Raw genomic sequence first — 25,430 nt, forward strand, 5'->3', positions numbered from 1 at the left:
GAGAGCCGATGTGGTAGTTGTGCTTCCATCCCATATGGGAGCACTTGTTTCAAACAACCAGTGAAACTTATTTTTGAGTAAATACGTATAGGAATGCATTGTTAAACATTATGTATTTCACTGATAGCATGGGATTTAATGCAACTACAGAAGATGGTTTTCTGAAGAAGGGTTAAATAATTCAATAATATATAGCAATTATTACTGCAGAATGTTGGAACTTGGGGGGGGGGGGGTTGACCAAAAGAACTTTATGGATGAGAATGCAGGTTTTATTAGGCCTGTTATAAACTTTCTGAGTAATATTTAGAGATAACAAAAATTCCTTTATTGTCAAATTTTGATGGCAGCTCTAATATAAATGGAAAATTAAATCATAGCTGAAATATTGGCACTCCCGTATCTCATTTTGTATGTATGCATTCTGTACCTTAACAAAAGTGTTCTTAGGCATCAGCTTATATAATCTAATGCTACACATTAGCAGCACATGACAATCCCTGCCACTTCAGAGAAAGGAAAGAAAAAATACTGAAAATTAAAGGAAGTTGCTGGGGAGCCTTCTTGACCTCAGCTGGTATCTACAGCAGCAACAGGTTTTGCAGTTGCACATTGCTTAAGGATGAATCTTTTTAAAATGTGAGGCTAAATTAAAGCTATTTGATATGTAGCCACACAGAGGAAAGGTTTCTCATTCTACAGTCACCGGTGATGATATCCTTGCAAATGAGAAACAAACTACCAGATAGCTAGAAAGTATTATTACCTGTGATCGCTGCTGGAAATGAGTTACTCGGTTCTTATCATAGAAACATTTGGGCTTTGGCATAGTATACTGAAGCTTTCTTACATTTCATGGCCTTTTGACTCTACTACTGAATTCTTTTTTCCCTCCGTACTCATGTGTGTATATATATATCTGCCATGAGAAGACAACACTTGGTGCATCTGACAGTGTGCTGTGGACCATGAAAACTTATGACACAATAAATCTATTAGTCTTTAAGGTGCCACAAGACTATTTGCTGTTTTGACTTCTGAAATATGTTCTATGTGCATCCATCTGATGTCATTTCAAGTAGCCACTATCTGGTCTAGTGCAAGAAATCACATTTTCATACTTATCAAGTATGTTGTTGAAAATGTGAAATATGAAAAAATGCTTAATTCCTAAAGGGAGGGCAATTATTCTATATTTACCACACACACACACACACACACACACACACACACGTGTCTGTATGTCACTTTTCATTTTGAAAAATGATCACAAAGCGGTTTCTAGAAAAAGAACAAACAATAGAGTTCACTCAGTAAGTCAGAGAGCTGATTTAAAACTGCCTTGCCACATGACATTCACATTTACCGAGAGCAAGTTACTGCAGCTGCAGATCTAAAGGGCATCTAGCACATTGGCGTTGATATCAAACTAAGTCATAGGCAATGTAAGTCCATTGATTCCAATAGGACTGTTTTGATTATGACTAACTTTTGATATCATCCCATAATTTCCCTTCAATATCATCATCAAAGGTTGAAGTTAGCTTCCTGGCCTTCTCATTATTGTTAGTAACATTGCAGATGTTATTAACAATATTAACAAAATGTAACCCTAGTTTGACACGACACCTGTGTTTCACCGTTTTATGCCTGGGTCTGGTTGCAAAAGCTGTTGCAGCACTCAGACCAGCACTTTATTTGATATGACTTCTTGTAGGTAACAGGTTACTTCATCAGATGCATGAAGAACGCCAAGAATGCATTAAGAATAAATATTATGAAGAATGTTGACATTTACCAATATATTTTTTAGCAAAATAAAACCGGTGCTGCATTCTGATTACCAGTAAATTTCAGTGTCAGCCAAGTGCCTTTGGCTAATAACCAAATTTCATTCTCATTTCCCTCATTTAGCAGTGAAGGATGACATATACAATGGCTGATTGGTAAGTGTTCAAAATAGACCTGACATTTGTCTTCAACAAGTGATCCAATTTCCTCCTGATTTCCATCACGCCGCAGTAAATTTACCAGGATATGCTGAGAAATGTCCAGAATTATGAAAATAACAAATGACTTTTGTTCAAAATTTTCTTGCACCTAAGTTTCTCAAATTTACTTTTATATAATAATTAAAATATACACTCCAGCAAACCGATACAAATAAACAATTACTGGGAAAGAAAACATGATATTTCCATATGCAAACTTTGGCCAGAAAGAACTGACTAAATCTAAAGATACCCTCTCCTTTGACTAATTTTAAGATTATACCCAAAGTAATCTCTGTTGTTAGCTCATCACACTGATGAGCTATGCAACTCATGTCATGCACTGAACCTTACAGATAAACAAATGGTGCTCTAATTTGGTTACAGAGCAGATATTAATTTCTTAAATAATATATGAAGAGGATTTTCAAGCTTGAAATTTTTTAGCTCTGTGTTCAAACAAAGAAACAGTGAATACTGCAATGGATGCAAAATGCTATAAAGAGTTTTGAGATACATAATTGGCTGACTTTTCACTGGATTTGAACAAGTGAGTGACAAGAACCTATTTTAGTAGTAGCTCCTCTTTATCGCTTCACAATGTTTTTCTTTTTAAAAAATCATGGAACTTGCAAACATAAAAATGATGCTACAGTAGAAATGTTTAGGGGCGGAATTATTTCTGTGTCAAAGACTATATAAAGTGCCTCCTTGGTCCTCCTTTATAATGCACACAGTATCTGCTGAATTCACATAACATGAGATGCTTCTTCACTGAGATCCTTATTACTTTAAGTTTCAGATTTATTATCTGCAGTTGAGCTTATCTGACAAGAATATGTGTAGCCTTATCATTTGGGCCTGTGCATAGACAATAAAGCAAATCTCAAAATAAACAGCACAATTGACAGGCAAACTATGGAAATGGTGAGGAATTGAAGTTTTGAAACTTCTTTACTGCTGCATTTTACAACCATGCATGTTGTTTATCTTGCTTTTCAGTGTCAGCTGTAAAATGTTTCTTTCTTGGTAATAGCACTCATGACAACAGGGATGGTTTGAAAAAGTAATTCGCTATTTTCCTGCAGACCACCAAGAAAGTGAAGAACATGTTGAAACAATAAGCACTTAAAGTGATCATAACAACAAGATTTACAGGGGGCTCAGTGCATAAGTTCATGGAAGAAAGGCAAACAGCATGAAACAGCTTTTAAAACAAAGCTAAAGCTAGCCAGTGTGTTACTACACAAAGCATTGTGGCTAAAAAGTGAAAGGTACAGTGAGTGTCTCACAGTATGACTTCAGGGCAACAATGGAACATCCCCTTCCCCACCTGCCTTGGCCACCCAGCAGATACAGTCACAGTGTGAAGAAAATGTCTGCTCAAACAAAAAAGATCAGGGAAGGATTGTAATGGATATACTAGGGATACATGGGCAATTTTATTTTGGATTCATGTGACGTTCACATGTGCTGCCACAGTTTTGCTCAAAAATTATATGTTCCTCTAGAAACACACATTCCTAAAGGTACTTGATCTCAAACTATGCACTGAATGGTGCATAGGCCCTAGAAGGATGGAACATAAATATTTACAAAAAATAATTGTTGGCTCGCTACTATCTCCATGGGGACTTCCTTTGTGCTGCCTCTGCAGCCAGCAGGGAAGCACTCAAGCAGGAACAGCACCATGGTGCTGGAGCCCAGGACAAACCCTGACACACAGAGAGTGCCAATCAGAGGATTCAATGGAACTTTGGCCCACTCCTAGGTTATAAATTGATGCCATGGGTGCCAGGATTCCCTGCTCCCAATTTAACCACCCTTCCTAAAAAGTAGAGAATGCTTGTGGACTGTGGCCAGCCACACTAGTTGATAGGGCTTCTCCCTCCACACCAAGGAACAAGGAGCGAGGGAAGATCTACATCAGGAACAAGTTGGGAAGAAATATCAACACTGGGATCTGCTGCTCTGGTGGATCCTGCCGCCTGAGGCAGTCACCTCACCTTGCCTCAAGAAAGCAATAAAGAGTTCACCACTCCCATAGGAATAAAGACTTTCTTGTTCTTATGCTATTTTTTAATCACAAATTTATATGACAGGGGAGATTGGGCAGGCTCAACATCCGAGTAACAGGAGCTTTATGAAAAGTTTTAACTGGAGCCGCCTGACAGTCTCAGCTCCAGTTTACAGCATTAAGGCTGGTTGCCAAACAAGCAGGTTGTGGGCAGGATCACCAGAATGCTACACACCATGGTGGACTTAAGAGCATGGCAGATCCCTCCTGTTCTCCCCAGTGAGAAGACAAGAGATGGAAAAGCTGGGCAGCAGGTGGGCTGCCTGATGGTAGGCTCCTTGCCCTGTGCCACACCAAGCTCTGACACACTGGAAGTATTACAGTGGTGGGCATATTTAACCCACTACTGGATTGGTGTGTTCAATGCTATCCCACCCCCCCCCCCAGGCTGCTCATTCTCCTGCAAGTGGAGCACAGATAATAATGTTGAGTTGTGAACCCTGTTGCAACCTTCAGAGAAGTGCAAAATCCAATGAATACATTACATTTCAGTCCACATATTAGGCTGGGAAGTGCAGATCAGGTCAGTCCTTATCATAATTGACAAGGACTGCATTTCTCAAACATACAGTTATTCAGTCTCTCCCTGTTGCACACACATCTTTGAATGAACTGCAAAATGGGGAACTGTGGGGAATGGTTTTCTGGGATGGTTTTGCTGATGAGAACCTATAAAAAATGTAAACTCTAGGCCACTCTCTATGCTGCAAGGCAGAAATCCTATCACTGATTAAAGGATCCTTGGGGTGAGGAATGAAAGGCAGCAAGAAATTCATTAAAATTTTGGCTTATAATTGATAGAGCTATGCTGTATGAGTGGTACATAAAGATAGATAGATGATAGATAGATAGATAGATAGATAGATAGATAGATAGATAGATAGATGATAGATAGATAGATGATAGATAGATAGATAGATAGATAGATAGATAGATAGATAGATGATAGATAGATAATCCTTTAACATTCTCTCCCTCTGCCGACTCCCAGTACCTTGCCTGTCCCTGTTTATGTCTTTCCCTCACCTTTGTACCTCCCTTCAGTCATTACTCTACATCATTTTCATCTCATATTCTCATTCACACCCCCCCCCGCCTCTTCTCTTTACCTCTTCTATGTTTGATGTCTTGTGAGATCTAGGAAAATAAGGTGATGCCTTGTGTCATTTAGCTCAGTGTTGTCTGCATAGATTGGCAATGGCTGTCTGAACTTTGAGGTAGGGGTCTTTTTCAGCACTACCAGGAGATGCCAGGGGTTGAGCCTGGGACCGTTTTCATGCAAATTGTGTGCTCTCTCACTAAGTTATGCCCCTTTGCTAATAGCTCTACGCTTGCATAACAGCTCTATGGAACTGGCCAAAATAGTGCATCCAAATAGTAGCCATGCTCTTGGAGCTCAAGCATAGCTCCCACCCCACAGAATCCCATCTTTCTTAACAGCTCTGCTAAGTTGGCATACAAATGGAACCATGTGGTAGTGATGCCCCAATATCTTGATTGCAGCTGTCACCTTAGTTCCATGGCTCTAAATCCAGAGTCCTCAGACCTTGAGTTGTAGAGAAGTAATAGTTCCAGGGAAGAAATGGATCCACTCCCCAGCTCATTCTGAGTAGACCCACCAGCATCAGATTCCACACCTAGCCACCCAAACACCAAAGATGTATCTTTGCTTCTGGACTCTGAAGAATCAACAGATTCCCATCCTTTAAGGATCATGGAAGTGCTTCAGAGAATACATGAACTAAGGCCCCACATCCCAAAGCATTACCACCTAGAGGGGTCTGCATAAATGGTCACGGGCCCTTTAACTAGCAGGCTGAAGCAAACTGGGAGTAGAGTTTTGGTCTATATCCTCGAGATATGGCTATAAAGCTTGGATAGTTGTAACAAGAAAATTTGTTCCCTCCTGCTCTCAGTTACAGGACTGCTAACCATGGTCCTGAAACCATTGTTATTGCACTGTGGTCTAGCGCACAGGTCCAGGGTCCTGTCCAAGGTCCTGACCTTCCTCTAGCACAAGAATGGCTTGGGCAGCTCAGAGAACGCTTCTGCCATCTCTTTCGCACTGTTGCCTCCTCATAGTGACAGGACATTAGAATAATTTACCTAGAAAAAACTACAAAGCTAGGAAGTAATTAGAGTTTGAGATACAGCTGTTAGCTGCCTGGTAAATCTGTGAATCCAGTCTCAGCAAAACAACTCCTACCCCACACCTTACACCCCATCTTTAAATGATCAGGTGGCAATCCTCCTCACAGCTTAAAGGATTCTGGCAGAGGGGAATGTGCACCCAATGGTAAGCATCCTCCCAACCATTTCCCCACCATCATTTATCCTCTCATCAACACACCTAATCCATAAAACTGACAGATGAAACAAACAAAAAAATCCCAATTTACTTGGAAGAAAATCTCACTGATCTCACCAAAATTAATTCCAAATATCTGTGTTTAGGATTGCAGCTTAAGGCTAATAAATGACAGTTTGCAACCTTATCCTATAAATCCATATTAGCTCTTGAAACTCAAGCAGAGGATTACATAGAAGTAGTTAAAGCACCAACTTGCACTGTAAAAATAGAAAGGTGGACTAGTTTTAACTGCTAATCTCCAGTTTAAGACTGAGGATTTGTTTACTTACTTTTCCCATCCGAGAAACTTGAAAGGTCCATTACTAAATGTTACCTGCTGTAATAATGCTCTTTGAGTCTTTATTAATCTTAACAAGAAACTATGATTTTACATAATGGAACGTATTGCTATTTTAAAAGGGGAGGGAAGTTTCCTCAGTAAAGGAAGTCTGGAACCTTAAATGGCACTACGGGTGCTCCATAAGTGCCATTCAAGTGTCATTCCAAATGAAGGTTCCATCCTTATACCAAGGATAGGAGTCACTGAGATGGATAGACTGCTGTTCTTAAGAGTACCATGACTTGTAGGACCAGAATGCAAAGAAACTGAAGTTCTGTTCTCATAGGTGAGTTCCATAACCCCTAATATCCATCAAATAGTTTGAGATTGTGTTTTACCCACTTCAAACTGGTGATAGTGAACTGTTGTACCTGGTAAAAGACTTTGAATTGATTTTTTTAAAAAACTTTTTTATCATATTATCAATGCATAGTATGTTGCAGTCAAACACATGATAGTAAGAAGAGGGGGAAATAACATAAGTATAAGACATATATCTGTAAATAATAATAGTAACATAGCTTATTCCTCCAATTTAATTTTAACTCCCTTCTGTTCTTTCTTTGGTATCCTATCTGTTGTCTTTTTGACTGCGTTTTATTATTCCACTAAATTATTTTCATTACCTTACACTGTCCCACTTTGTCACATGTACTGCTGAGTATTTTTTTCAGTCTGTTACACTTCATTTCTTGTTATACTATTTTTTTCTATATATTCTCTACATATGATGTCCAGTCCTCTTTTAAATTCTTATCATCTTTATTTCTTAATCTGTTTGTCATGCTGGCAAGTTCTATATATTCTAATATTTTAAGGTGCCATTCTCTTGATGGTACTGCATCTGTTCTCCACTTTTGTGCTACTTTGAATGGAATTTGTGCCACTGACAGGAAAAGCTTCTGGCAGAAAACGTGAACTGCCAATTTGTCCTACTAAGTGTGGCCATGCATACACCAACACAACAGTGTTCATATCCATTGTGGGCTCTCTACAGATGCATTCTAATGAATGTATGTAGGTCAGGTATGGAACCTACTTACACAGTGCCACTTCCCTGGCATGTATTCATTTGATTTCACATGAAAATATGAAATAGGCTGCTTTATGAAAGATTGGGGTGTAAGCAATCTGAAGATGCAGACAGAGACTCCACATTTTCAAGGTTCATTACCAAAAATTAGGGGGACTTGACTTGCTGTGCAAAAAATAGGAACTTCCTTTTCATTATATTGGTTACAGGAAGACCACCAAAGTGAGCCATTCCAAGCCAGAAGAAAGATTTCTTTATCCTTGAGTGACAATGCTTGTAATCTGTGAAGCACCCACATAGTTCATTGATCTGTGCTTTATCCAGTACAAAGTGCTATATATTTAGTACAGAAGGAGATTGCTTGTAAAAATGTCAAGAACCCACAAGTCACTCTGATGTTATTTCACAGGACTTATTCTAAAGAAATAAGGAAAGAAGGATCTTCATAAAGGTTAGGAGGTAGGGGCATCATGAATAGGGTGTCTTATTAATGTTTTTGAGCAATAAAAGTTCTAAGATCATAAAGAAAGGAATAAGAGGTGGGTTTTTTTTTAAAGGAATGGGGTTTTATTATGCTTTTAAAGATTGCCAATATTTTAATCTGCACTAAGTAAGTAGTTTGGACAAACATACCAGCCATATGCAACAGGGGCAATGGGATTATACTGTTTTGCCTTGCCCTTGGGCAGCATCCATGCCTATGGGCCCAAAGGACATCCACAAATGGCATCATATTTGAATACAGTTGATGCACCAAGGTATGAATCATTTAGCCAATTTCCAAAATGTATGTGGGTTGTTGATTATATCAGATGAGCTTACACTTGTTGGATTTTTCACATGTAGCCTCTGTGCTAAGAAGGATACCTACAAGGAGAATCATAGAATCATAGAATCATAGAGTTGGAAGAGACCACAAGGGCCATCGAGTCCAACCCCCTGCCAAGCAGGAAACACCATCAGAGCACTCCTGACATATGGTTGTCAAGCCTCTGCTTAAAGACCTCCAAAGAAGGAGACTCCACCACACTCCTTGGCCCTTGGCAGCAAATTCCACTGTCAAACAGCTCTTACTGTCAGGAAGTTCTTCCTAATGTTTAGGTGGAATCTTCTTTCTTGTAGTTTGGATCCATTGCTCCGTGTCCGCTTCTCCGGAGCAGCAGAAAACAACCTTTCTCCCTCCCCTATGTGACATCCTTTTATATATTTGAACATGGCTATCATATCACCCCTTAACCTCCTCTTCTCCAGGCTAAACATGCCCAGCTCCCTTAGCCCTTAGGGGTGCCTGGTAGAAGACCAGGCACCCCAGTAGAAGACAGGCACCTCCAGACTAGTGGGCAGGGTAGCACATCCCCTTTATCTGTAGCTGGTAAATACATGCAAACCAAGCCTAAGGATAGTCCTTGACTCGAGGGCTTGCAAATTGATATTAAAAAGGCATGTCATAAATTGGGGGGAAAGTCAGAGATGGATAATATGTTTGCAATGTAAGAAAGTGGGAATGAGTTTGCTGCAGGGGAATCTCAGGTTCACTTTTATTTTGCTCATTCAGTATCATTTGCCAAATTCAGAAATCTGTGGTATATCTAGAAGTTCCCTCTTATGAGGATTATATCCATGTTATGTCTAGCCACTGGTTTAGTTCATGGGTTGCCAATGTGGCAACTGCAGGCACACATATGCCCAGAGAGGCCTTTCCAGGGCCCACAGTCTTCCCTCTCACATTGAAATTAGCCTTGAAAGAAGCCTTCTTTGGTCATCAGAAAGCTTTTTCTTCAAGCCTAGTTGTGGTATGGAGTATTTTGTGAAGTTGTAGCCGGAGTGTGTGTGGTGTTCATACAGTTGTTGTAGTTTGCCGACATGTCCATAGGACCAGAAAGGTTGGAGACCACTGATCCAAGCTCTAACTGTATTGCATTGTATCCCCTTTTAATAGCCTAATTGCGATGTATTGTTTAGGGTTGCTAACAGATTTCTTTTTACCATGCTTCACTACAGCTCATCAGTTTTGTCTTCTTTGGGTCACCCTTCAACTTTAACTCTGACCTGACTTTCAACACACACTTAGATTTGTTACTAGCCTACTGTTCTAAGGCTGTGATCTAATTTGAAACCCATCAAACATTTGCAGTATCAGGCTGCAAATCTTCTTTTCTCTCCATCTATTCTTTGGCTTTCAGTATTTACTATGGCCATTTTCTGCAGGATTCCTCTGTTGTTTGATGGTTTTCAAGTTTAAACCATTTTGGAAGCAACAAGAAGAGAGCCAGAATGTATTCCTGTTTTCTCTATACAAACAATAGCAGAAATAATTTAAGTTTTCATATGTATAGCAATAATGTAGCAATAAATAATGTAGCAATATATTTCTGTATGATTTTTTAAAAATATACTCCCACCCCCTTTTTTAAAAAAACAAAACACTGTACATTTGAATGTGTTGAAAACAATTAGCTAGATATACTGGGCATATTGCTTCAAATCTCCAAATAAAATTTCTTCCCAACTCCAGGTTTGTTTGTTTTGTACCATACATGGCAAATACAGAGTTAAGGATACAAGGTGAATGGTACTTACTCCTGTTATGTAGCGAGGTCTATACTGGATGGTTCCAAATAAGCCAAGTATGACTATAATAATGTGTACAAAATTTGCCAGGATTGGTGCCCACTGATAACCAAGGAAATCAAATATCTGTCTCTCCAGCACACATACCTAGGATTAAACAGCAACAATGATTTGATTAGAATAGCTCATGAGAAAAAATAGTCAGAGGCTTTGGAAAGCATTTTCCCTCTTCACTTACCACCACTAGAAACATTGCCTCACTAGATATATGGTTCAGGAAGCAGGGGGAAAACTTGGGATGACTTTGCAACATTTCACTCCTTTTGTTTTACCGAAAACAGCATTTCTGTGACAGTCCATTGAGTTATAATCCGATAGCAAAAATATTCACAAGGACAATTTTGCCAAGATATTATTCCCATTCAAGGAGATGCTTTAGTTGAAGCAGGTACAGCACGACTACATCTGTCATTTATTACCGTTATTACTGACAGGCTCTCTATCACCAGCTGGTTTGGAAGTCCAAGCCAAGCTAAAGACACAGCTGCCCCATCCTTCCCCTCTATTTGCACCAACTCATCCTTTCTCTTAGCCTTTGCTTCAGATGCATTCCTGAGGAAATTTCTCATTACCAAGAGATACCGTATTTTTCACTCTATAAGACGCACCTGACCATAAGACGCACCTAGTTTTTACAGGAGGAAAAGAAGAAACAAGAAAGCAACGCAAAGCCTCTTGAGCGAAGTCGCAGGAGCGCCCCCGCTGTGCTCAAGAGGCTTTGCGTGGCTATCCCCGAAGCCAGAAGAGCAAGCGAGATCGCTGCGCACCGATCCCTCTTGCTCTTCTGGCTTCAGCGATAGCTGCGCAGCCTGCATTCGCTCCATAAGATGCACATACATTTCCCCTTACTTTTTAGGAGGGAAAAAGTGTGTCTTATAGAGCGAAAAATACGGTATGTGTGTATTGTTTAAACATGTATTTCTGACATAATAAAATGTAACAGATTATCCCAGAGAGGGGCAGAAAATGGTATATATCTCACATACAAATCTACCCTGTCGGAGCTACTTTCCATCACACTTTTCACCTTCTTGGGTTATTAAAAACTAGGCATAGAACCAGGGAATAAATCAATGTCATCATGGGACAGGACAAAATTCCATTCCATCCTGTTTCCATGTAGGTTGTTCAGGACAGGTTTCCAAAGTATGTATCTGTTAAAATCTGCACAGAAGTTTTTAAATGAAAAAACAAAGGGGGGAAATGTTTGTTTTATAAAATTTATATACTGCTTGGTTGTAAAACAATAACAACCCTCACACCACTTATGAGGTGGTCTAAGTTGTGAGCTCTCACAAGGTGATCTGGGGGTTGTCTGCCTAATCATGTTTTTTAAAAGCGCTTTCATCCAGCTGTGTACAGCTAGCCTAAAAAGTGGTTTGTTGCCATGCAGATAGAAATCACAGTAGTAAGGCCTGCTGGAAGTTACAGAATTAGATCACCTGCCATCGCTCTCAGGGGGAATCGTAAAATGCTTAAAATGTGTGTAAAGTACATACATCTTTTTACACACATTTTACTATTTTACATTGAATTCTCCCCTTGAGTCTTGGGGGGCATTAAATTTTAAAAAATGTAAAATATGTCCAGTTTCCCTTAAGAGCAATGGTGCATCAATAAGACAAAAAGAAATGCTCTTTTTAAATTATGCTGCCAGATTTAACACTTTTCTTTTGCAGATCAAATCATAGCTGATGTAACTGCTGCATGATAGAAAAGGTGATTGGGGAGAAATTCTATTCAGTTCATATTTAAAGGTGAACCTCCATCTGCAAACAATAGACAGCCATCCCTTGAAATTCACACTTTTCTGAATTTTGCAATGGATTTCTCCAACCAAACAGTGTATACAAAAATCTATCTATTAAGGCAGGGGTGCACAATCTGTAGCCCTCCAGATGTTTCTGGACTACAACTCCCAGCCAGCATAGCTAGTGATCATGGATGATGGGAGTTGTAGTCCAACAACCATCTTGAGGTCCACAGGTTGCGCCCCCCTGTACTAAGGTAAAACTTGCATATGATAGTGAAAATAATGTTTATGGGAATATTGCTTTGCAATACTGCGTATTAGACAAAAGTGAATAAAAACATCTGCTTATTAGGAGAAATTTGCACTAAAATGCACAGAGACTCTTTAAAAAAAAAATTAATTTCAGACTGATGGAAATGTGGAGAACTCGAGGTTGGGGGGAAATGAGAACCTGAGAAAACCAAAACTGACAAATTTGCCCATCTCTAAGTTCAAAAAGTGTGCTTAATACATTCATCCTTGAAACTGCACTAAATTCTGAAAGAATCCAGAAACTGCTTTTCTGCAGAATATCAAGCAATGCTCAATGCACTGATTTTGACCAATCAAATACTGTTTGTCAAATTTGACCAATCAAATACTGGATGGAGAAATCAAGTCCCAACTCCATAACAGACAGCATCAATCCATCAGTGGGAGCTACAGTTCAGCTATGAATGGACATTCACCAACATTCTACCTTCTATCTTATTTTCAGCTGCTCTATATGGAAGGAACCTCTTATCCATACTGAGTAGGAGGGTGTTTGAAATGAAATTTATTCCAGGTCCAACACATATTGGAACAAATCATTCATTGAGGCCCTGTTTTTAGCAGCAATTATCACCAACTAACATGGAGCACTGTAGTGGATCCTGTGGATTCTCTGAACTGATAAGAGAGGTGATGATTTCCTAATAATCTTGAGAAAACGCAGTGGTGGAATGCTCCTAAGAGGGGCTCTTGCTTCAGACTGTATAAAAACATCTTCATGTGGCACTTTTGGACCCAACTGCAGAGTGCAGAATAAACACAAACATCACCATTTCTGAATGGATTACATGAGAATCAATTTTGGCTTTTGAGGGCAAATATTCAGCAGCAGACTGATAAGAATTAGTTCCCTCCGGAGAGTTTGATTGGTTATGTCCTTGAATGCCTTTCTAAATTAAAATAAAATCAGTAAACAAAATTAATTATTCTGGTGATACTTAATCTCAGGCCCCAATATTAACTTTTAAATTAACTAAGGTACCCGCATGACATAAATGCCTAATTCAATTGATCCATTGTCTCTTATGAGCAAGGTAGATATATTCACAGTGTATTTCTGGGCTGCTGCTTCTTTTTGCTCGCCCCCCCTTACTTTTTAGAAGGAACATCTTCCCCATCTTCTTTCTTTGAAGTTTTTTGTGCTCTGAATTTATAGTCAAACGACATGATCAGCAATTCCACTTGATGTCTGTTGCTTGACTATGACTACATTCCTATACATGGTTACCTGAACTATATTCCATTGAACTCAATAGGGCTTACTTCTGAGTAGACATGAATAGAGCTGCACTGTATATAACTTCAGAGGTTTGAGAGCAAACTTACAGCATATACAAAAATCCAGTATAGCAATGAGAAGAGCTTTAGCCTAGTCTTCTCCAAAACACAGTAGTTATGTGAAAGGATGTTTATTATTACTATTTTGAATCAGGGAGCAACCAAGTCTTCAGTTCTACAACTATAGTCTGATGTGGTGTTGTCTAACAGCTGATCATCATGTGAACTTGCTGATCATGTGCTTCACTTCTTAAACACAATTAATGCAGAAAAAAATTACAGTGACCATTGATCAAAATGTTTACATTTGTGGTTCACATTCCCATCCCAGAGATGTACTTTACTGAAGACATTTATTACAAGATTTATAATAATCAACTTAGAAATAACTGCTTATTTCAACAGTGTGTTATGACAGGGTGGAGAGATAAGCCTGTCACAACTGGTGTGGAGAAAGAGAGCAGGTAATAGTACCTTATTCACTTTTCCCACACTACTTATGACACATCTATTTTTCCATCCTCCTGCTCTCAGAGATGCCTTTTCTTTTAAGCTGAAAAGCCCTGAACATGCTAGAATTTCCTTCCAAATTTTTTTTTCATGCTTCCAATTATTTTGATGGTCCTTCTTCTATGTATCTTTTATGGTTCAGTCATATCTTTCTATAGTAGGTATACAGCTTTCTTGGCATTCTTGAATGAGACAGCACATTTTCCCCCTCACTTTCACAGTAAAGTAGAAAATTATTGGGTGGGGTTGATGGGGGTTAAGCCCTGCACCATACAGATAACTGGGCCTTTTTGTGATGACTTTTAAACATATTTCCCCAGACCAACATATTGTTCAAATCTCTGTATTTCATTCTGGTTGCTCAGTTTGCTCTCCTAATTTTTTGCATCCCCCACCCCCACACAGTATTTTATAGACCAGTAATGTGCATATTGTATCTATTTTATTACCAAGGTTGTGAGGTAGAAATCTAATAAGAAAACAACATGGGTAAGTAAATAATGCATTGAGTTATTAAATTAAAAATGTATCCACTGACTTAAGTTTTCAAGATGACAATTCCATAAGATTAAACTGGCTAGATGGTATGTATGCTGAGAGGAAAGTGGTTTTCCTAGTGGCTGCCAATTACTGCCCAAAATACACTTTCCTTTTTAAAATATACTACAATAAATGTGGGTACTAAGGATTTCTGAAGGTAAGGTTTGTCTGGTCACAATGTGCAGTGTTGTCATTGATGGAAACTTCACATGCTGAACTTTTCTCTATTTTGCATCACTTGTTGATCTCTCTTTGGACTGCTCTGTTTGGACTATCATATACCATTGGATTTGTTCTTAAGTTGCTATTTGTATTTATCCCATCTTTCTGGTGAACCAGCAGAGTATGATTAGCCATGATTGTGGGAATGGGTTGTATGTTTAGGTATGAGGCAATGTTTTAAAAAGTACTCTTCCAAGGATGACTAATCTCTGTAATCACATGACTCTTAAAGGCAAAACAACAGTTTTCACTTCAGAAATGGAGAGTACTAAAATAGTCCTCAACAGAAAATTATAGCTGCAATCCTATACCTTTCTACCTGGCAGTAAATCCCATTCAACTCAATGGGACTTATTTCTAAGGAGACATGCACAGAATCACACTAAGTTATTTTTCAGTTGCACTGTTGGAGGAATATAAAACAACTTTGCCAAAGGAAAGGAATCATGGGACATCTGTATAATGCATGGGTTGTGACAACTTACTGAGAGTTATAAAGTCTAGGGCAGAAAGTTAAGAAGCAGGTAACGATGGGCTGTGTTCAACTAAATAATTGTGGAAGCAGAATGACTTCCTCTTGTACAACAGGATTTCCCACCTCTGCTCCCCACATGTGCCTTGCACCAATCCCAAATTGCTCTAGAAGGTTGGTGGGGGACCCAAACTGTTAAGTGAAATGCAATTAAAGGGTTGAAAATTTGATCACCGTAAGGACAAGAGGTTGCTTCAAGAAACTGAGAACTGCTTCAAGAAAATGGAAAATACATTATATGGCTAGGCAGGAAAGATCTGTTTCAGGAACAAAGTATTTAAGTCCAATCAGAATTCACTATATGAAGACAAAAATCAAATATAACCAAATGTGCAATATTGAACAAGAAAGAAAAAAAATGCTGAGAGATATAGGCATAAATACAAGGAAAGGGGGCAATCACTACAGAGGGTTTTAACACTGAAACATTGCCAATAATCTTTATTTGTATAATTAGCTTATTGGCAGTGGGAAAGACTGGCACCAATCAGATATCAGCAACTGTAACTACAGAACAGCTTGTTCAGTACCACAGATGCTTAGCGAAGTTTATGAACAGCTCCACAGTAGCCCCTACAGCAAAAACCACTGACCAGGTGCCACCAGAAACTTGAATGCATATGAAATGTGGTTCTTTCTAAAAGAAATTATAGCAAGGGCTGGACTTATCAACTGATTGGAATCAATATGGGTTCCCTTCAGGCACTAAAAGAAAGCTGGAAATAATGCTTTAGCTTTCAACTCAAGGTAGATGCTTGACCAAAAAAAATAAAAAATCTGGGCTACTAAACCTATGCATTCAATTTCAGCGTTAGGTAAGGAAACAAACCTTAACATTGTTTTTTGGATGGCACTTGACACCTGTCACACATACATCTCAAAAGCGACTTATTTACACGTGGTAAATTTACACAAGGTGGAAAGATTCTAGTGCTAGGTGCTTGATTTCTCACCTAAATGTTCTTGTGATTCCATCCATTGCACTTTTAAATATCAGAGATGGGCAAAATCTTGATTGTAAGAATAAAGACGTAATCCACTTCCTCTTACTGGTGCCTAGATTAACCATTACAAGATTCTGGAAATATTAGAAAAATGCCCCTTTAGAATATTGGCATAATAAAGTCTGGTTTGGGGCTTTATCTGAAAAGCTAACCCCAAATATACATTTACATAAAGGAATAACAAAAAGGGTACTTTTTGATGTAGTGTGATTTTATCAAATTTATTAATGAAAAATCAAGGTTCCAGTAACCCTCACTTAGTATGTGGGTATATGGAATGATTTATAGCTGAAATAGATTTCTGTGCCTTAACTGCATTTGCTAAACCCTATAAAGAAGATAAAACAGTTTAAAAGGACTCTGATGCTTAATCTGTAATTTGTTTTCCTTTCCTTTCCTTCTTTTCTTTTTCTTGTTTGGACTGCAAAGTATTGAGTGGCTTATTTGTTTTGAATATTTTGTAATGTCGGTTCACACCCACCCACCCACCCACATTTTCAAAATCAAAACAAATTATATTTAAGAGAGAGAGAATGCAAGAGACTTTGATTTAGAAAAGTTTTTCGGAAGCCCAGGGAGGCTGCATTAAAGCTGCTAAATTAGGCTGTCAGAAGAACCTGGGGTAGATTTTGGGGAGACTTGTGATCTTTGATTCCGAATGGTAGAATGTGACATACTGATGTTCCACAGGTGTGAAAAGCGTAAGACCACCATCCTCTGAGAATTCTTTAAAACTTCACCCACATCCTGAAAGTTTCTGAATACCCTTTAGTGAGGGACAAATGGTCCTGCAAATGAAGAGAGGCTATTCAGGCTACATTTAGTATGTATGGATACTTGAGTTACCAACTTGATATACAGGGACAAGATTAATATCAATGTGTTTTAGAAGACAGTCTGAACTGCATACTATCTAGCATTCGCTGACACAGAGTAACAAGATTTATATCAATCTATTATAAAAATAGCATCTTGAGAAAGCTAGCCATGTGAAAACTGTTCTGTGTTAGATGTTCAATATTGCTTATTTGCAATTTCCATGCTACAAACTTGCAGTGCGTAATATAATCTTTGAGATGCAGTGAACTAGTAGTCTCCATACCATATTTGATTTCCTGTTCATTAACAACTGCAATAACAAGCCAAGCACAAATCTAATGAGACACTGTTGCATTCTACACATCCTAGGAAACAGATTGAATCTTTAAAGTTACTGCAAGTGACAAATATAAAAAATATGAAATTCTATCAAGATATGATGTTACTTATTATTTTTATAATATGAAATATCTTGCTCACACCTCTAGTATTCATTTTTGGCAAAATATTTTTCATTCATACAAAAATTAAATGGAGGTAAATTTAACCCTAAAGGAAAGAGATTATATCAAAACTAACATATACGTGCTGTATATGTCAAACAGGATGCCCTTTACCCAAATTAAATGTAGAGATTTGTATGTGAAAAGGTATATTGTTGTATATATTAAACATTTATTATAAAATTGACCATGGGTGTGATTCACCTAACCTGCTGCATAAGTGAAAGTCCTGTATAAGGACTCCTGCTAGCACAATGTCCTGCTGGATTTTGTCATGCATTTAACAAAGGATGCTGTATGGGTAAAGGGTAAAAACCTGACACAGGGCTTCATATGCAGTGATCTGTGCTGGACTGATTTTGTGCAGGATTCTCTTAAACAATGATATGAATAGCCAGCTCTGACAATGATGATCACCTAGTGTGTGTATGAGAGAGAGAAGTTAGACAGACACCCCCATAGGTCATCTACAGTGTCTAGCCAGGCTATGTGCAATCATCTGTTCAGTTGATATTATATATCCTGCTTGCTGCTGCACTTTTTTAAAAACAGTGTCCATTGGATAAGGCTAGAAGAACAGAATTAAATTTATACACTGTCAATCATTTTCCAACCACGTCCTGCTAAACTATAAGAGAAAATAGAGGAGAATGTAATTCCTCTTTAGCTTATACCATGGACTTTGTTCCTTGGCAGAAAATGCAAGCAAGTCCAGTGAAACAAGAGCTTGTAACACTGTCACAAATCACAGTTTTCCATACTACATTTGCCTTCTAATCCTCACTTTCCCCATCCTCCGATTTGGTTTCTTTGCTTCAGTGCTCACAGCAATTCCCCTTGGAAGCAACAAATGCTGTAATCTAGTGTTGCTGCAAGCTATTCTCCAGAACAGTCCTGCCCCTGCCAAACAACTGCCATAATTCAAGTGGCACTTGCCAGGGTTCTAACGCAGAGATGTTGCCATTTCAGTACTCTGCCCTTTTTTCTTTTGGCCATGTCTCATATCCCTATCTGATCCAATAGGGTTATCACCTTGCTGACTTGCTGAGGTCCAGAAACTCAGCAGTAATTATTATGCTGGCAATGTGGGATGCAGCCAACAATTCAGTGGCAGGGTTTTAAATGCTGCCTGTCCAAAACAGCAGAATCTGCTAATTTGTTGCACTGAATATTTGTTGTATGCAATAATCATGAGCCTTGTCACAGGCTATGAAAGGCAAATTAAACTGTCTGCGTCTGACTATTCTGCAGTGCCTATCAGGAAAAAAGTGAGCTGAAAATTTCAGGTTAGCCACTTAAATTTGTCCATTTTGAGTACTCTGGCTTGTTAGCTAATGACCCTCTTTGAATGGTAAGAAGCAATTATCTATGCAATCATGACCTGCAAAAAGCTAGGTGTTTACAATTGTTTTTGACCCATTTAACATGGATTAGTCTAGGAGAAGAAAGCTATGAGGGAAATCTAATGTTCCATTTAAGTTCGTAAGCAACAGAAATTCTCAGCAGTTGGTAGCAATATAAAAATACGTACACTGAATGCCATTGAGTTGCTGCTTTTTTGCTTAAATGACCATATCAATGAAAATGCTAAATTAGGTATGCTAGCCAATTTGAACATATTTCTAACATACATTCTTCATGACAATATTGCTAATTAAAAACAAAATGTACCAATAAAAAGGTAATTCTTCAGCCTTTAATGACCTAAATGAGAAAATATGCAATTCAGTATTCCGTGCAGGATTTTAATAAACCAGATTCCACATACCCTTGGATAAATGATAACTATTCTTAAAGATGCAGAGCTCAAAGATCCAAATATCATGTATCAGAGACAACCAGAACTAGAACCAGGTGGCTTCAAATTGGAGCAGAACATTAAAGGTTGCAGAATGCTATTATACCTCAGGTTCTAGCATAGCTTCATCTACCCAAGCATTGCTTGCTTCCCTCTGGCCTTGCCATAATTGGTTCCAGGTAACTCTGATTCTTTGCACAGGGAAGACCATCATCAGCCACAATTTATGAATCTATAGGTGCTTTCTAAGTTGCTACCTTTCCCAGTTTCCATGCCTAGTGCCCTAGTCTCTCTCTACCTGCTGTCCAGCCCCACCACTGCATTTGGCTCTAATCTCATCTCTGTCTGCTGAGAATGGCCGCTTGCCTGCCAGTTAATAGAGAGTGGAAGCTGCCGCCTGGTGCAGCAGTGGCGTGATCTTCTGGCTTCAGCGCAGCCAGGGGAGGTTCTCACCTGGCTGCGCTGGCTCCTGAGGCTCACCTGTGATTGTGGCCAAATGTGGACGAGCTTGATAGTGCAGTTTATGGAGTGGACGAGAGGAGAAATGTCTTCCTTCTGGTCCACTCCCTGGCCATGAAAGCCAGCCATGCATAGCCCTCGGCCTCAGCTGGCACTAGAGGCATTGGGTTAGATTCTTAATCTAGGTGGATGGCGGGGAGGGGTCAGGACACCCCTCCAGTCCAAGGAATCAAGGTATCCCATTAAAGGGATCCACAGGGAGGTGCTGTCCAGACACGCAGACAGGGGCTGATGGCCCCCCTCAATGGTCTTCCAATTTGTTGTACGTCATAGGGCTATCCTGAACCTTGGTTAATCCTACGAAATGAACTACCAGCAGACAAGATGGTTGATTCAGAATACACACCCATTGCTTGTGCCAAAATCTGCTGACATCTGTAATCAATAAAGCTGTGGCTTGTTTAAACCCCAAGTGGCTGTCCTGTGCTTATAGCACTTCACTGTGCCTCAGCCCACACCCTGCAGCTTCCCACAACTTTACCTTCCTGGCTGCTCATGTCCCAACACTGACAAAATGTTTGAGGCTATAATGGATATGAACAGTAATTAAACCATTTGCACTACAGGAATATTCTTGGATTTGCCCATTTCAGGGTTGCCCCCTAATACTCAGGGCTTTGCTATTTGTCCAGTTCTTAAATTAAGTGGAATACAGATTCATGCATGGATTGAGAGTGTTCAGCTTCTTAGCAGGTCTAGTTATCCCTATTGATTTTTAATAGGTTTTAGGCACTGAAGCACTGTGTGTTTGCCATTGACAATCTAACCAAGAATCAATTAAGTTAATTGAGTCAGGTCACCCAAGTAACTGAGTGGTAGAGCCTGGGGAAAAACCTATTTCTAAGACTTATCTGTAAAAAAAAGATGCAGTGGCATGGCTTTCTGTGAAATAAAGCCCACTTTATTCACCTATGAAAGTACTGCATTATTTTCTAAGTGAAAGTGTCATTCAGGATACTCCAGGAAATAGTTTTCTCACTGTATTAATCTCATTTTTTGCTTGTTTGCAGAAAGTCTAAGATATCATGCCATCACAAATTATTGACATGTAAGCAGCATAGGAGTGAAACCACACGCAGGGTCAGTGCAGACATGTTGAAGTGCTTCACACATAACATTAAGCCAAACCATAGCTCAGCATGAATGCGTGAGTGAGAGCGTTACTTTCTAGAGGATATCATAGCTGCTGTGCTTCTCTCCTAGTCCTACTGTGCTATAGTGAGCTAAACCATGGTTTGGCTTAGTATGTCATCTGTACCTGGGCTCATGGTTTGTCTTGAGAAGCCAAATAATAAATCTGTATACCTCAAAAACAAACAAACAAACAAAAACCCTTGGCCACAGCTCTACAAACCCTGAGCCTGGATTTAGATGACATGCTAAGCCAAACCAACCACACATTTGTGCTAAACCATAGTTTGATTTAGTGTCTAGTACAAAGCAGTTCAATGCCTCCTCCTTCACCATGGTTAAAAGATAGAGAGCCTGTCATGATAACTTCCCCCCGCTCCTTTCACCCCCTATCCCAGAGTTATTGGAAATATCAGCACCATTTTTAAACATGCTTACCACTAACCATTCCCATTTCCTATCATAGTTCCTGTTTCCTATTATGATTTAAAGATCATTTCAGAAATCCTTTAGATATCACAGTCAATTTTGTGGACTCCTTTTATGGTTTTATTTCCCAGTTCTGGTGACACATTGATGAATCAAGCTATGTGGGCCCTTCAAACCTTATTACTAGGCTATTGTGTGTGTGGGGGGGGGTGCTGCTTTTCTTATATTTTAGGGAACCACAGAGTACAACTAAATGGGGAACCTTGGTTAGCATTAACTATGGCAAAGGTTGATTGCTGAATTTCCTGTACAACATCGAAATTAATATGATTTTTGTGTGTGTTTTTAAAATGCCCCTGGTGTGAATTTATTCTGTTTTAATAGGGTTTTTCAGCTGCTGAGCACTAAATGCCAAGGCACCATGAAGAGTGTATACCTAGGATACAATGTCACTCTAGAAAATAAATCAAAAATGTGTGTCATCACAAAGTCATGTCAGATTGATGAAGCATTATGGAAGTCAGAGCACCAGAAGAGAAATGATTTTTGGCATTTTGAAGTGTGCAGTTTGAAGAGAAAGGGTATCTTTTAGCAAATCCTGGATAGGAACAAACGTGGAAAGCCAGATGGAAAATTCCATGGAGTGCTTTATCGACCACCTGCCATCCTCTAAAAGTGGTCAGTAATGAACCCACTGCTTATTAAGTTTCAGGGTGAAAGACTGGTGGGTGAGCAGGCTGCTTTAGGGTAATGATGCATATGCAGTGGGTGTGATACAGTAGAGTCACAGACAGCATTTTAGAAAGCCTCATCACACTGTACTAAATCAACTCATCATCAGTTAGCTTTTATGTTAAGAACGCCGCAGCATAGCAACTGAGCGAGAGCATCCATATATTAACTATTCTGTAGTCTACATTTCCACATGGTTGCAGATCCTTTATAACACCACAAGGGCCAACACTGTTTCCAAGTTGCAAGGACATCTGAAATTAAGGCAGCCTTCAAGCAATCTGTGATTCTCTGCTCCCAAGCCTTAAACTGTCAGCTTGTTTACTCCTGAGGTTTTGTATTTGGGGAACACACTAGGCCTAAGGAAATGGGGGTGGGGGGGAGGTGTACATGCTGAAATTAAAACAAAGCAGAATGGACTATTAGAACTAAGTTATATATACTTATTGAGGCACTTCATATTCCATACTGCACATGTGACACACGAAGTATGGAATTATAAAATTGCCATAGAAATGTCATACTAATTCTGGAAAACACCACAAATACATTATTGTCAGAGAATACCTCACCCATATATCCTTTAGCTGTGAAGTGTTGCTATGGTAGCCCAGTCCAGAATGGATGTACAGGGCTTTAACAGCTTAGCATTGCGTGCTGTTATGAATGCATATTTTATCCTTGCATTTGAAATTTGTAGAATGGATTTTGGTGTCCTCCCTGTAATAAATTGTGTGGAATTATTGTTTTGGGATTATGTGTGAGGAGTTGTTTTTCATTGTTTTCATTGTATTGTGTTTTATATGCTCTAACCTCCCCCAGGGCCTTTTGGTGGATAAAGAAAACCCTAAAGAATAGAAATTAATAATCTATTAATAATCTAGAGTATGCTGCCCCATTCAATTTAAACATCTCAAAGGAGATAGTATGTACTCCCATATAAAGAAGTAATGTTCTCTATTATCTACACTTAAAAATATCTCCGAAAGTAACTGCCAAATTCAATTATTCATTATCATGGAGGGTGAAATGACATCCTGAAGCTGAACAATTTCTAATTCATTCTAGAATTGAAACATGTGAAGTAATAAATTAACTCCTAAACATTTTTCTCCCCCTCTTGCTTGTCCATGAGTAAACATAGCCAGGCGTCCTGCTCCCTCACTTGTGACATTAGAATGTTGAGTGGCAAGAAATGGTTAAGATCTGGCGTCTCTTCCCCACTCCCTTCACTAACTATGGACTAAAGGCAAAAAAATGTTTGGTCTTTGGACATTATAGTTGCTCAAGTTCCAGAATAATTGATGCAACCAGTAAGGGGGGAGGGGGAGGAGCACTACAGAAATTATTCAGGTGATATAAACTTATTGGATAGGGCCCAGGTGTGCACAAGGGCAATTCAGATGCTCCTTTCCTTATTCGCCAATAAATGTCACCCTTGAAAGTCTGGCAACCTCTAAAATGATATCTTAAAGTATACAAGGAATTTTAATGGGCGGGGGAGCACACATTCTAGATAAAGTATTTTAGGCATGCAACAAGGGCTTTTTGAACACCGGCTGTCGGTTCTAAAGACCCATTCATCTTTCTATATTCATCAATGAAAAACGAAGAAACAAAAAACCTTTTCATCCTTTTGAGTTTCTTCAACATCCTTCACAAACACAAACATAAAGATTAAAATGCTCTGCTTTGCTGGGAACCACACCAAGACTTGAAGGTTTAGTAAAGCTGCTCTCTCCTGACATATCTGACTTATTCTATGACGCCTTCAATTATTCTGACTGTGATTCCTGGCCTTTGTAGAAAACAGAAGGCACAAAAGATAACTGATGTCTCTCCATCTGTTTCCTTAATAAATGCCCTCTGCAACAAAGAACCGGTGTTCAGGCTACAAAATAGAACTCACTTATCAAGCCTTACACCCCAGGCCACCAGAGAACCAAGCTGTGTTTTGATAAGGATTTCCTGGACAATGTGACAGAATTCTACCTCCTTCTCACAGGTATCATGGGTATCTGGAAAACAATGCCCCAACCTGAAAATGAAACCAAGTAACATTTAATTGGTTGTTGTACTTCATTTTTTGAAATCCTGTTTTTGTATTTTAAGAAATCATTTTTTATACATTTGAAAACAAGATGCTGTGCTGTTTCCTAAAGCTTCAAATCAGAGCTAAACGAGAAAGGAAGAAAACCCTTCTGGATATCAGGTAAATGTAAAGCAGCCTTCAATTTGCAATCAGAAAATCCACCAGTGATTACTGTGACGCAATACTCAAGGTCTGCTATTAGGTGTGCTACTCAGTTGCCCCCCCCCCCAGTATAAAACCAACAGCTGTAGGAAATTTTGAAATGTACTCACATTTCAGAGAGGCCAACAGATCCATAACTAACAGCACATTTGTTCTGGTAAGATTAGAAAAGATGTTCTGTTATAGATAAAGGCTTATTTCTTAAAATGCTTTCCTAAGAAAATTGATCGTTTTCCTCCCTTTACTTGCACACCCAAAGGGTGACTTTTAATATTTGAAAATGTTCTGGTTGCTTCTGGAGAAAATCCTTTTCTAAAGCTGCTCCATATGTAGAAATGTAAAAATGCAAGTGGTGCAAGTCATATTAGATTATACCTAGCTTTAATATTTTTTTTTTTTACAGAATAAATAGAAATAAGGCTGGCAGCTATGTTACAGCAGATAAACAAGGTCACAGGGCTCACCAAAAACTCCTGCTACCCATTTTTGCGTTGATGTTGCATCATCTGGAAATGTTTGTTTTTTGTTTTTTTTAAAAAAATAATATTTATTACTTTTAAAAGGAGAAAAGAAAAGAAAAAAGGAAAAAAGAAGAAAAGGAAGAAAAAGAAAAAGAAAAAACAATACAGTACAATATATAAACAATACACAACACAGCATTAGCACATTAAA

At 38.9% G+C, this 25,430-nt stretch overlaps 1 protein-coding gene across 6 annotated transcripts in view; it reads right to left on the reverse strand.

Annotated features, from left to right (window-relative positions):
* NKAIN2 (sodium/potassium transporting ATPase interacting 2) overlaps positions 1-25,430 on the reverse strand; it is a gene marked incomplete at its 3' end in the record, with an annotated part of 446,592 nt that overhangs the window by 226,338 nt on the left and 194,824 nt on the right. For 5 of the 6 annotated variants that reach the window (XM_082216182.1, XM_082216180.1, XM_082216178.1 and 2 more), the window contains exon 2: positions 10,372-10,509. The exons of the other annotated variant lie outside the window; for it this stretch is intronic. In XM_082216182.1, the coding sequence (XP_082072308.1) occupies positions 10,372-10,509 (138 nt within the window). The remainder of the gene's footprint in view (positions 1-10,371; positions 10,510-25,430) is intronic. 6 annotated transcript variants of the gene reach the window in all.

Source organism: Podarcis vaucheri, assembly GCF_965113315.1.
Source record: "Podarcis vaucheri genome assembly, chromosome: 3".
NCBI lineage: Eukaryota > Metazoa > Chordata > Lepidosauria > Squamata > Lacertidae > Podarcis > Podarcis vaucheri.